General features: G+C 36.3%; 1 protein-coding gene across 1 annotated transcript in view; it reads left to right on the top strand.

Annotated features, from left to right (window-relative positions):
* The window catches only part of GFM2 (GTP dependent ribosome recycling factor mitochondrial 2), a 1,110,238-nt gene that overhangs the window by 277,723 nt on the left and 818,330 nt on the right, over window positions 1-14,185 (top strand). Inside the window, 1 exon segment of the mRNA XM_044063950.1 lies at window positions 739-799. Within this exon segment, the coding sequence (XP_043919885.1) occupies window positions 739-799 (61 nt within the window).

The following is a 14,185-nucleotide window of genomic DNA, read 5'->3' as shown; positions in this document are numbered from 1 at the left end:
TCTAATGCCTACATGGACATGCTTATGAATGATTAATTTATTAATTGAAACTAGACAGTCCTTATCAGAGATTTTAAGAGACACAAGCTAACAAGTTTTATGAGAATTCAGTGTTGACATAAAATATGACAGTGATAGAACAAAGTTCTTGTTGTAAAAATAAGGAATAGCAGCAACAATGTCCAACGTTAAGAAAAAACTTTAATAAGAAAAGCAAAAAAGCTTTCGGGTCCACACCCTTCTTCAATACTAAAACACATTTACATCAACTGTTAAAACTTTAAATAGGAACACAAAACTATCACATGACTACAGCCAGCCAACCATGTGATAGAACAACCTTAAAAATATATAATTACTAAAAGACTTAAAAATACATAGAACTTGGAAATCAAAGTTTGTTCTGTTGTAGTTTAACTAAAATAGGTTTTAGTGTTTTAGTTAATCTACAACAGAACAAACTTTGATTTCTAAGTTCAATGTATTTTTAGGTCTTTTAGAAATTATATATTTTTAATGTTCTATCACATGGTTGGCTGGCTGTAGTCATGTGATGGTTTTGTGTTCCTATTTAAAGTTGTAACAGTTGATGTAAATGTGTTTTAGTATTGAAGAAGGGTGTGGACCCGAAAGCTTTGCTTTTTTTATTAAAGTTTTTTCTTGACGTTGGATATTGTTGATAAAATATGACAGCACAGGTTTGAATTTTGTTTTTATATTTTGTATTTTAAATTGCAGCTTCATAGACTCTGTTGAAAGCATCAAACAAAAGCTGAAGGCAACTCCTCTTCTTTTGCAGGTAAGTCAGCCATATATTTAGCTGTGGTGCTGGACATTGTGGGGTGGATTATTGCGTAACTGTGAGTTTCCGTGTTAATTGTTTTCTTACCACGTGCAATTCGTATTGTAAAAAAAGGTCCTTTGTAGCTTCCTGCAAGGGAAGAGAGTCAGTACATTTATGCTTTTTTTCTGTTCCAAAGCACAAGTTAATGGAGTCCAGTATGTATGCAGTTACAGGAGTTAATTTATATTGATTTGGAAACGAGCAAAATTTCATTTGGGCTATTAGTTTTAAGTATGTTTTTTGGGCTACTGTGTTTCATCATTTAGTGGCATGGAGTAATAACTGGGCATCACAAGAGTATGTAATTACCACAGGCTTCTGCAATATTTGGTTCTTTATAAAGAGGTAAAGCAAACATAAAACAAAACTTTGGTTGAGTGACAAATGTTAAACTGAAAGGAATTCAGATGAGAACAGAGGTTGTGACAGCCCTGAAACAGCTACACTGGCTCGAGCTACCAAACTACTATCCCTTAACCAACTTACAGTCGCTCATAACATCATACATCAGCCTGAAGCCTGTCCAGCTCTAAGGAATCTAGTTCAACCTTATAACAGCATCCGTACCCTCTGCTCATCCAACAAACTACTTCTAAAAGTTAATAAATCTAGTAATTCTTTTAGTGACTCCTTATTCACAAATCAAATCACAAAATAATATGGAACTGCATTCTCCAACACACACTTAATATCCCCACTACCTCCAAATTTAAATTCCTTAAAGAACACCTAATCAAGAAATAGCTCTTTACCTGTTTCACCCCTGGATAAGTTTTTCTCCCCTCACTCTTACTTCACATTTCCTTCTCTCAAACATATTACTAATTTTTTCTCTTCTTTCTGATCACTAGGCACATTGTACTTACTCTGTTGTAGGATGAAGCTTGTCTTTCCCTAATGCTAGGTGTTACTGTAAAACCTGTAGACATTGTATCTGCATCTGTTGTATACCTACTTTACAATGCTTCTGTTTGTATTAATACTAGATGACTTGTATATTTTTACTGTGTTTATTGTAATTACTGTTCTAAATTGTTATGTCTTTGCTACTATAATTGTTATTGGAGCTTTTCTTCCTGGATCTCCGCTGAAAATGGGCTACTAACCCAGTTGGGCCATCCCATTAAACAAATGTAGAATAAATAAATAAATTCAGCACCATTTTCCAGTGACTGTTCTCCAGGTGAGGATCTGCTTCATCCCTCTGAGGGTATGCTTTAGCAAACACCCCCCCCCCCAACCCTAGATGGATATTTTTGTTTACCTTAAGGCCAGAGCTCCTGTCAAAATTCCCAGTTTTCAATTAGTATTCTGAACAGTGCACTAAAATGTTTTGATTTGCTCTCTGGAATGAAGAGGCAATCTCTCTGGAAAGAGTACTACATTACGGGACATGACTGCTATTTTTTTCTTGATTATTTGCTACCTTTATCTCTTTAAGACACTGATGTTCACTGGGGTTGAATTATGCCTTTGCTGATGTTTTGACTGCTCCTTGTTTACCATAAGATCATGATTTTATCCTGCCAGCCACTAACTAGTGAGTGAACACATGCTGACATATTTACAGCATACGCCTGCTTCCCCTCACCCCAGGAAGGAGTGCTGTCTTTTGAGTTCTCTGTCTTTCACAGCCTGACATGTTCTTCTAGTTGTCTGAATCTGTAGATCACCAGAATGTCAACAGTGTGCTAGCAGGCCAGTTATCCTGTAGATTATCATTGGCTATTACCTTGAGATACTGTTTGAAATTAGTCCTAACTTTGTGACTCTTCTAAATTGAATTCCTTGAAGGACATATCCGCCAAGAAGCTTAAAAATGTTTTTTTTTTCTTATCTTCATCTACTGTTCAGTAGTAATTTCTCTACCTTATTTTGAATTTTAAGTATTTTGTAATTTGTTACACCGCAAAGTTTTCTAATGAGAACTGTTGTACTGACAAAAGCCCCCCCCCAATTATATGATGTAAAAGAATACCTGAGAAGGACAAAGGCAGAAATACTAACACTAAAAGAGGCTCATCTTAATAAAGTAAGATGGGATGAAGTTGTAAAGCAGCAGTAAGTGCTTCTTGGGGAAAGAGGAAACAGAGGGGTAGTGATACTTGTAAAGAAGTAGCCCACATGCAAATAAATAAAATTGAAGATACAAAAGGGGAGATATGCTGAAAAAAGGGGCAGTGGGGGTAGGGGGTGGGTGCAGTATTACAATGGTTACCATTTAAGTTCCACCCAAGGTAACAATAAAGGAAATGTGAGGAATACTGGAGGTGATAGTAACATTTCAGAAAGACATGGCAATAACTTTTGGAGACTGAAACATGAAAGTAAAGAGGGGTGAAGTAGGAGGCCCCAGAGTGAGAAAATTGGCAAAGGAAGGTAGATTTTTGAGGAATTGTATAACTTCAGTAGGATGACTAGATAGACACAAAGTAGATGGATACAGTAGTGCAGATGAGAAAGGAATACATACACTGTTCTGTCAGACATAAGACATTATCAAGAATCAATGGCAGTTATATTATGAAATAGTTATTAACAGGGTAAGGGAAATGGATCCAATTACTTTATCTGACCGTGTGCCAATAGGGGTAAGAATACCTGGAGAAAGAGAATACAATTTAGAAAGACATTGGAGTATTCCAGCATACATAGTGGGTAGGGAAGAGAATAAGAAATTGGGGAAAATTATGACAACACTAGAGCAGAATATGGTGGAAACAGCAGAAAAGTAGGCTAAAACAAAGAGGATAATTAGAATTGAATTATATGTCAGTAAAGGAAAACCGAAACAGTTAGCCGGCAGAATAAAGAGAGCTTGCAAAATGAATTGGTACAGCTGCAAAGAGAGAACAGTGGCGAAGAGACTGCATTTTAAAACAAGTCCCAAGGCAACAGAAGTTAAAAAGGGGGGTATATTACCAGGAGAAGAGGGCAAGAGGGATAAAAGAATAATATTGTAAGCTATATTCGAGGGCTTCAGAGGGTATTATCAGGAAGTATGCAAAGAGAAAGAAGAAGAGAAAAGAAGTCCAAAGCAAAATGGGAAATGAGTAGCAGTGGCTGGAGATGGGGAAACTAGTAGGGCAGGAAGGACAAATGCTGATAAAGTTGACTGATTGGGAAGAAGTATTGAATGTGTGGTGGAAGATTGTGAAAGGAAAATCTCAGAGAAGTGATGGAATCACAGTAGCATTTTGTAGAATAGAGATAGAGGAACTAGTGCATAAATGAGTAGGTTTGTTTCATAAAATTCAAGATGGATAGAGGGCAATTTTCTAATTCCTGGAAGGAAGCAGTAATTTCACTGATACACAAAGAGAGAAAACACATAAGATGACCCACATCACATGGACAAATATCAGTGTTAAACCAGGATTACAAGTGTTTTCTAATCCTTGTGGAAGGAGTAATGAAAATTCTATCCAGATTATTACATTGTGACCACACAAGTTTTACGGGAGGTAGGCGAACAACCGATAATTTGATAAGGATCCTGTTAATAATGCAGGAATCCCAGAACACAGATAAAGAAGCAACACTATTATCCTTAGATGCAAAAAGGCTTTTGCTATGGTGGGATGGAAATACTACTGAAGGTAACCAGAAGAAGTAATACCCCAGATAGGTGGGTGGAGATGATAGAAAGATTGTATGTGTGTGTTGAGGTTAGAGTGAAAATAAGGGCAAGGCTGTCAGGTACAATAGAAGTGTAGAGAAGAGCAAGTAAGGAGGATGGCTGTGGTTTCCTTTCCTACTCATTTTTGAACCTCTACTGGAAACATTAAGGATTCATTGCTTAAGAGGGTATGAGTGGGGTGAGAATGACAGAAAAAAAAACTTTATACAGGTGATGCACTCCTCGCTCTAACCAGACAGAGAGATGATATAAAGAAGCTGCAGGAATTCAGGAGGATGTCAGATTCGAAAATAAATAAGGAAAAAACAAAATTATGGTAATAAAAAAAGATGAAAGGGGAGAAATGAATAAGACTGAAAGACGTATTACTGGGATTCAGAGAGTATTATCAGGAATTATACAAAGGAAAAGAGGAATGGGGAATATTAATGGGGACACAAAATATTCAAAACAGAAAACATGACGAAAAATGTGTTGGAGCTAAGGAGCAATAAAAAGATAGAAGACAGTAATCTTGGACTTTTACATTAGGCGAGCACAGATGTGTATCATATTCCAGTTTGTTCCCAGGGCAAGCTTTGTGGAACTGACAGAAAATAAATTACTAAAGAAAGTGACACGTATCAGCAAAGATTACCTGTAGAAAGCAAGGAAACAGTGTGACAATGGACAGAATTAAAGAAGCAAAGGAAAAGGAAAGGTTAGGAAGTCCTGATCTTAAGGAACATTTACAAGCATGTCTTACAATTAACATTTTACGAATGATAGATGTAGACTAAGGTAGAATGGAAACAAATTATAAAGGGAAAAGAGAGGGAGATCTAGGAGAGAGGGGAAGGGTGTGATAGAAGTAATGCTGGGAAAACCATAAGAAGAGATTGATGTGTAGTGGCAGAGGAAGTATAAGGAGAATTTAGGAAGATCTGGAGAGAGAGTTGGGGGGACAGAGAGATAACTCCAAAAATACCACTCCATGAACCAACCCACCAATGACAGAAAAAGCACACTGAACAACTGGAGAAACGGTCACCATCTACCTTTACTCTGTTTCTAGTACTTTGACATCAAGCCTTCCAGAGAATAATCACGGACAAGAATGGTGTACTTTATATATATTTCACTAAATTCATTATTCAATTCAATTATACAATAATTGATCAATTAATCAGTGAGTCAAGAAAGTGAAAATCTAAAGTGCATCCTGAGCAGTAAAGTGCTTCAGAAACATTTAAAATGCATCAAAACATACAAAGTGCAACCCCTTACATTCCTATTGCATCTAACATTATAATTTAAGAAGTTAATACAAAAGCACTTATGCATCTCCAAATTAACAAATACTAAAACATTTTGCCCTACAATGGTTGATCAATTAATCAGCGAGTCAAAAAAATTTAAAGTGCATCCTGAGCAATTAAAATGCATCAGAAACATTTAAAGTGCACCAGAAAACTTAAAATGCAGGTTCATACAAAAGCACTTGTACATCTCTAGATTAACAAATACTAAAACATTTAGCTCTACAATAGTTGATCAGTTAATCAGTAAGTCAAGAAAATTTAAATCTAAAGTGCATCCTAAGCAATTAAAGTGCTTCAGAAACATTTAAAGTGCATCAAAAAACTTTTAAAATGCAACCCCTTGCATTCCTATTGCATTTAACTTAATAGTTTAAAAAGTTCATGCCAATGCACCTATACATCTTTAGATTGACAAATACTTAAACATTTTACCCTATACATATAAAGCATTCATCCTGTATGTCTATGCATTTATAAAATAATGCATACTGAAACATTTCCTCCTATACATGTAAATCTAACTCCATATTAAGCCCATGGGGCCACAAAGTTCCAAAATTAATAATATGTCTACTTTCCATCCTTAACAAAATGCACCCATATTCCACGCCTTGTACTGCATAAGGTTTGTTTAAAACAGAAAAAAATAAACTGCTAGTGTTACCATTGTGAACAGCATGGAAATGCTGGGCCACAGGATTATTAAGCCTGACATGCCTCACATCCCCCAAATGCTCCATAATTCTTCTTTTCACCGTTCTTCTGGTTTGGCCTGTATACCACTTTACAGGTAGACAGTGACATCCAATGGCATAAACAACCCCACTGGTACTGCAATTGTAAGATCCCAGGGTGATGAACTTCTTTCCATTAATCAAAGTGCCTGAAATGTTCTTGACATTGTCACACACCTTGCACCTTCCACATCTAAAGGTGCCTACTGTATTAGAACCAGTTTCCATCCTACGTACCCTACTGTTCAATAATTCCTTCAGGCTGTAAAATCTACTATGAGAAAAAATATTGTAAAGCTAAAAGTTTTATTATTTGTTAATGTAGAGATGTATACGTGCTTTTGTAGGAACTTGCATTTTAAAAGTTTTCTGATGCACTTTAAATGTTTCTGAAGCATTTTAATTGCTCAGGATGCACTTTAAAATTTAACTTTCTTGACTCACTGATTAATTGATCAATTACTGTATAATTGAACTGAATAATGAATGTAGTGAAATGTATATAAAGTACACCATTCTTGTGCGTGATTATTAACTGGAAGGCTTGATGCTGAAGTACTAGGAACACAGTAAAGGTGGATGGTGACCATTTGTCCAGTTGTTCAGTGTGTTTTTTCTGTACTGGGGGACAGAGAGAGAGAACAAGAATGCTACCCATCAGGAGGACAGAAGAAGAGTTTGAAAGGAAACCTATAATACTAAGAGAAAAAAACAAGAGCATGCTAGATACTGGGACCAGGTACAAGTAGGAGGAAGATTAGAAACTTTGGAAAAATTACAAGAGGAATTCCAACTGGAAAAATGTTTGAATGGGAATATATGGGATTAAAAAATAAATGGCATCAAATAAAAGGGAAATGGGATGATGCAACATAAGCCCCAGAGATGATTAAAAAATAGAAAGTAGGAGAGCCAAAGGGGAAAAAAGATGGGTAGGTTGTTAAGGGTAGGAAGGAGGTGGATAAGAACAGGGAAAAGAGAGAGAAAATGAGAAACAGGAATAGGTGACTTAATATCAGAAATAGAGTGGAAGCAAGTTAAAATACCAATTTATATAACAAAAGCCCATAGTTTGCATGGAAATGTCTGCTTATATGCTTTTACAATCCAGTGAGACTAGTTAAAATGTTTCCCCGAAATGATGTTTTCCCAGTGTAGTAACCAGTACATGAAAGACATTTTGCTGCATACACCCCAGTACATGAAAGACATTTTGCTGCATACACCAGTTTTAAAGTAACAAGATGTTGTAGTTGCAGTCAAAGTAGTTTCATACATGAAGGATCTTGTATTATTTTAGTGGATTATGAAAAGGTTATCCCATGAAGGAGAAGATTCAGTTGTCAGACTAAGGGGGTGGTGTGTGCAGCAAAATGTCTTTCATGTATTGCTTACTACATTGGGAAAACAGAGAAAAGATTATGTAAAATCACACAAGGATATGAATACTATATGTAAATGATATATGACTCATTCTTTATCAAAACCGTATTAATTGTAAAAAGTGTGAATTTTTTTTTTGCCTTAGAACAAGTAAAACAGAGAGCCATTGATGGTAGATTGCAAGACGTGTTGGAATATAGAGAGTTAACTTGGCAACTCCATTTAGATGTTACTAATGAACCTGGATTAAGCTACGTGATTAGGCACTCCTGTGATTTTTTTTTTTATTTCATCTGCTTAGTGAAGTGATTCATAATTATCTTCACAGGTACCAAGATATTGCTCATTTAGGAATGTAGACTAAAATAAGTCATTAAATGTTTCAGCAGTGCAATTCAACTTATCAGGGCAAGTCAAGTTGCATTGTTGCTCAGTTTTCTTTGAATACCAGGGACTGCCTATGTCCCCTCCTCATTTTATGACCAATTTAATAGACTATTAAAACAAATCCTGTTAAAAACCCATAAATGTAGAGGCCAATAAACTAATAATTAAACCCCATTACTTTTTTTTTCTTTTTCTTACATTTGATTAGATGAGGGATATATTGACTACAGGGATGAAGGCTTTATGTGACATTACTCTGAAAGAAGATTTAATATGAACTGCCAAATACTCACAAAGAATGCATTATTTGGTGTTACATTAAAGAGGTGAGAGAGATGTTAAATACACCTGTTAGCTAGAGACAAAAATCTCCAGAGTACCTACAGCAGCATATGTGCATACACAAGCAGCCATAATTCTGCTGAGGCACTGAAGAACACTCTCCCAATTGTAGACACCAATCCAAACTACTAACAAGTTGACAGAAAACACCAGGAAGGACCCTGTTGACCAGAGACGGTAGAGTCAAATATACAGACCAGATACACAAATTTGACCTAGGTTTCGTCTTTATTATACAGACTTCTTCAGAATATGAACTCTCGCAATTGTGTCAAATATACCTCAGAAAGGATTAATTTATCAGATCCTTCAAAATATGTAATGTATGCAGTCTAAGAATTATGCACAAACTTACCACACAGTGCGGAAAGAAGAGTCTGTAGTTCACAAAGTTTGCTGTTTAACACTATTACCAGCATAGTATGCCGGCCTGCTGGGCAGTGTTTTAGTAACCTCAGAAACATTTTTATTGTTGACTTTGTTAAAAAAATCCAGACACACCTGTAAGTGCACTTTATAAAGAATCGCTCTCTGTAACCTGTCTTTCACAACCCAAGGGTACTGAGAGTTCAGTTGCATGAAAAAATGGCAGGAACATTTTGTCGTGGTCTTTTTTCATCCTTGTGTGAACAATTTTAGGCAGTCTACCTTTTCTTATGTACAGCAGGACATGGTAAGACTTATGATGTATTTGCAAGTATGGAGAACTCCACTTGACTACTGATATTTTATCTTAAATTATCACTTAAGACATATGAACGTATACATTAATAGAAAATAAACCGCATTAACATATTATAGTCATGCATTATGCATTACATATATATTTTATTTCTTTTTAACAATTATATAACTTGCAAAACTCCTGTCTTCCCTTAAACCTCACTTCTCTTCTTCCTCCTGAACATTATTCTCCATGTATTATTCCCACAAGTTCCATTTATTTATGTTTAATTCACTTCTGCCATTTTTAAAGATCCCACACCTAGTTCTTTTATCGCCTTAAAAATAATAAATAATTCAGTTACAGTTGGTTTCGCGTTTGACTTCCATTTTCTAGGAATGAATTGCTTTTTTGGTAGCTGAGAGCATTAAATGTAATGATGCTTTACTATGCATAAGCAATTCAGATCTTGATTCCCAGCTCAAAAGAATTTGGTCCTTCAAAATTTCTGACAGAGTACTTTGAAGGGAATATTTAAAATCTTTCAGTTCATTGCACCTCCTCCCACCCCCAAAAACGTGTTCCTAGTTGCCACTTTTTTTTCCATCACACCTCTAGCATTTGCTATCTGCCTGAAGAAAAAGTCTCTGAAGTCCGCCTTGGTTATACAAATGTCTATGCAAACATTTCCAAGCAAAAATCATAAACCTTCTGGACTTAGTTGCATACCTAAGAGCAATACAGATGTTCTTCCATTGTTACTTTTTAAATTGCCTTTCCAGTCTCTCTCTCCCCAGTCTTTTTTAACCTCCTCTGACCAATTCGTAGAGTTTGTTTGTGTCTTTCAGCTTTTCCCGGTTAGGGGGTCGCCACAGAGGAACTCCGGTCCGCTAATGATTGGTAGTTGATTTTTACGTGCCGAGTTACCAGCCCTGATGCACAACCTTCAACAAAGGTACGCCCATTCACGCATGTCTCCACGCAGAAGACGCTCTAGCTGCGATTCGAACAGCATCTTACTGTGAGGCGACAACGCTACCACAGCACCACCACCACGGGTACCAATTCGTAGAGTTAAAATGACATATTTTTGTATGCTTTACTAATTATCCCTTTAACAGCAAATTCTGTTCAAGACACAACTAAAATTTTACTAGAGCTGATCTATCACTTAACATCCACCTATTCCTTTCTCTTTGCTAATATTGTGATATTAATCGCTGATAGGGAAGGCAGTATCTAACTTGCAGTTCAAACTTCTGCTTGGCCTCATCCCAATCTATTACCTTTTCCTCTCTAGTTATTTGCTTCCAGTACCTTGCTTCCTTTGCCATTTTTCTCTAGTAAATTCCAATTTCCATTTGCCTATTTTCTATATTCCTAGTTGCAGTCATCCCTATTGGCAAAATCTCCTTTCTACATTCCTATGCTGGCTTAGTTCTTAGAACTTTTTCTGCAACCTTTATGAATATAATATAATATAATCTGTACGGTTGTTATTCTCTTTAAAGATCTCAATCCAAAACCCTACTTTGTCTGTATTTCATGAACTTTCCCTCTGTTTTATCATCATCTCATTCCTCTTTGATTTATAAACATCAGTTTGCTTCATGCATATTATCCTTAACTGCATAGCTCTAAAGTATTCATTCAAATCAGGTAATCCTAAACCATCTTTTTCTATGGAGAGGATCAAATTATCCATCGTAACACTTGTCCTCTTTCTCAACCAAATAAGTTCCTTCAACTCTTTATTAATTAGTACCCACAACTTCTTCCCTGATTAGTAAAAATATGCCCAACTTCTTTTTAAAACTAAATGGACTAAAAACATTTTCACTGCTTGTATCTTACTATCCATGTGCATAAGCAAATGATTCTACTTTCCCATGTTTAATTTATCTTTTTAGTGTCTTCCCATATATCCTTAGCTCTCATAACAGAATCCTTATTTTAATCCATACACTTAAATACTTCACCTTATTATGTCACCATAAATGTAGATATTGTTGAACCAATTCTTGTGTGGATACACAGTTTACTGCTATAGCCTTTGCTCAAAAGGTCTTGAAACTGACTCAGAATATTCCACAACAATGAAATGTCCTTTCCTGGATTTATCAAGTACAAAGTAATATTGTTTGCAAACAAAGCTAACTTTTCGTGATTACCATACCAGTTATAAATAGCCTAGAATCCATGAGTCCCTTATTTTCTTTGCCGGTGGCTCTAAATATAACACAAACAACAAAGGGGAAAGATGACACCCCCGCCTGGTGCCACTGTTTAAATACGACTTGCCAGAGAAGGATCCTCTCACCTTAATTCTTGCCTCAGACCCTTCATAAATCCTCCTAATTAACCTTACTGTTTTTTAGGAATACAAATGCTTCTCTTGCCCTTCTCATAAAATCCTTGCTTACTCTTTTGAATACCCACCAGCAATAGCAGCATTTTCTTACATTCCGCTTCCATCTTGGATCATCATTGTTTTATTAATACTGTCAGAGGTTTGCTTCTCCTTCACAAAACCACATTGATCCATATCTAATAATCTTTACCATTCTCCTAGATGGTATAGATATAAACACTTCATAATCGTGGTTTAAAACTGGGTAATATAGCCACCACATCTTTTTTTCATGATGCCGATGCACCCTCCCCCCTTTTTAAATACTGTTAAATAAAACTTGCCATATCTTTATCACTTTTTACTTCCTAACTTCCAAATTTCCACAAGAATACATTCTGTCCGTGGAGAGTTCTTTGTTGATTTATTATATGTCACCATTTTCATCTCATCTCTTCCTATTTTAGCTGTTAATTGTTGAGGACCATCTTCCTTTGTCCTTGGCATAATGAAGTCTTCCATAAATATTTGCATTTGTGACTTCTCTTGGTTTCCACATTCCTCTGCTTTATATACATACTGTCATGTAATTTCTGAAATAAGCTGTAACACGTTTATAGAATATCTGGCTATCTTAAGAAGTTGACCAGCCAACTTTTGAACCATCAGCTTTCCTCTACCTTGCATTTGTGTACCTGGAAGACTGTCTTATTGGTAGCTCTGACTTCTGCCAAGACAGTGTCTGAGTTGCATGCTCTTATGGTGGTCCCCCCTTTTTATTCACAGGGCTAGAGTGTCTCTTCAGAGCAATCCTACTTTTTTGCCAAAAGTAATCAATGACTTGCCTTTGAATCAGGCCGTTCATCTTCCTTCCTTTTTTTCCTTTGCCTCAAAATAGTAGTGAGGGGGTGCTACATTCCTTGGATTTGCATGGAAAGCTCAGATGTTATTTGGATAACACTAAGGATATTAGGAAAGCTGTGCAGCTTTTTGTTTCTTTTCATGCCAAGAAATTGGGTTTAGCTGTTTCTAAGCAGACCATCTTCTCTTGGATTTCTAAAGCTATTTTTTTATTCTTTTCATGGCAAGCAGCTTCTCTGTCTTCTTTGCACTCATTTGATTAGATTATGGCCACAGCCTCTTCTGGAACATTTTTGAAGGACCTTGATGCTCATATTGATAGCTACTACTGTACATACCTTGACTAAGCACTACATGTTGGGTGTGCTTTATTGGACTAGGGAAGGTTGTCTCAGGTCCATCCCCCATGGGATTTAAAGGGCTGTTGTGTTGCTTCTTCCTCCTGCCACTTTTTTCTGAAGCTTTCATGCTCCCCCTTTTATAAGGAATACTGCCACAGTGATAAGGAAGGACATGGTACAATTGGCTAAGATCTTAGCATATCCTCCCTCCTCTCCACATTTTTTTTGTGTGTGTGTTGTTCTCGGGCTGAGTGGATTTGCTTTCTTCCCTTGCTGGATATGCGTGCTCTGTGGTTTTTTTTTTTTTTGGGTTGCTCTGGTTCTCCTATGGTGATTCTGTTCTCAGAATTCAGCACTTTTATGTCACTTATATACACCTTACACCTTGAACACAAGACATACATCTGATGTAAGGCGCTTGGAAAGGCCTGAGGCTTTGGTATGCTGGTGAGACGTACAGCTATCCTCGGCAGGATATCTGTTTTGTAAGGAATACTGCAACAGTGAAAAGTAGAACATCTACTGTTATGGTAAGATCTTAAAAAGCTGTACTTTCTTAATGTAATGCAATACTCTTTCTTTTTTGTCTGTTCCTGTAAGGCCATTTACATTCCATGATAACATAGACAGACTATCCATTATAATAGAAAGGTATATATTTGGCAGATTGATCTTTTGGGCATTTGCTTCTTTTCATCTCTGTTTGAACCTGTGCCACATGATTTATGACTTTTTGTTCCAATGGAAAGCACTTAAACAAAAGCCTAAATAAAGTTTCAGAACCCCCATCCCCTTTTAACTTAGAACACACACACAAACCTATGTACTTTTTCAGTAAATTTAGTTTACTCCTCCAGATGGGAGCAGTTGCTGAACCCACAAGCCACTAAATAATCTAAAAGTATTTTGCTAAAGTGCTTGCTATGGACTGTGTTCCCATTTCTGTGAATTTGTTGTAATTATCCCCTAGATGTGGAAAAAACGTGAATGCTTTTCAGTAAACATTAACTTTTAACCCTATAAAAAGTATTTTGGCTACCTTTAAGTAAATAAACTAAATAGCGGATTGTTCTATTTTGTGCAACAAAGTATTAAGACTTCTGGAGAGGCTGCTACTTCTCATTCAGTTCCCACAGCTTCAAACTTTGTTTTTCACTGAATTGCTTGCCGCTGTACCTTTAAATATACAAAGAGTGCTCAGAACTTTCAAGATTACTTGGTTGCCCCTACAGATAGCTTGTCTCCAAGTAAAATTAGTCATCTATGTGAAAATAAAGTTAACAGTTTTGCAGATATATGAAATAATCTTTGAATATACAGATCTCCCTTGGCCAGCTA

This window comes from Protopterus annectens, chromosome 2.part2, assembly GCF_019279795.1.
Source record: "Protopterus annectens isolate FY-2018-M chromosome 2.part2, PAN1.0, whole genome shotgun sequence".
In the NCBI taxonomy this organism is placed as follows: Eukaryota; Metazoa; Chordata; order Ceratodontiformes; family Protopteridae; genus Protopterus; species Protopterus annectens.
Note: the sequence above shows the minus strand (reverse complement) of the source record. Positions and strands in the feature narration are given on the sequence as shown.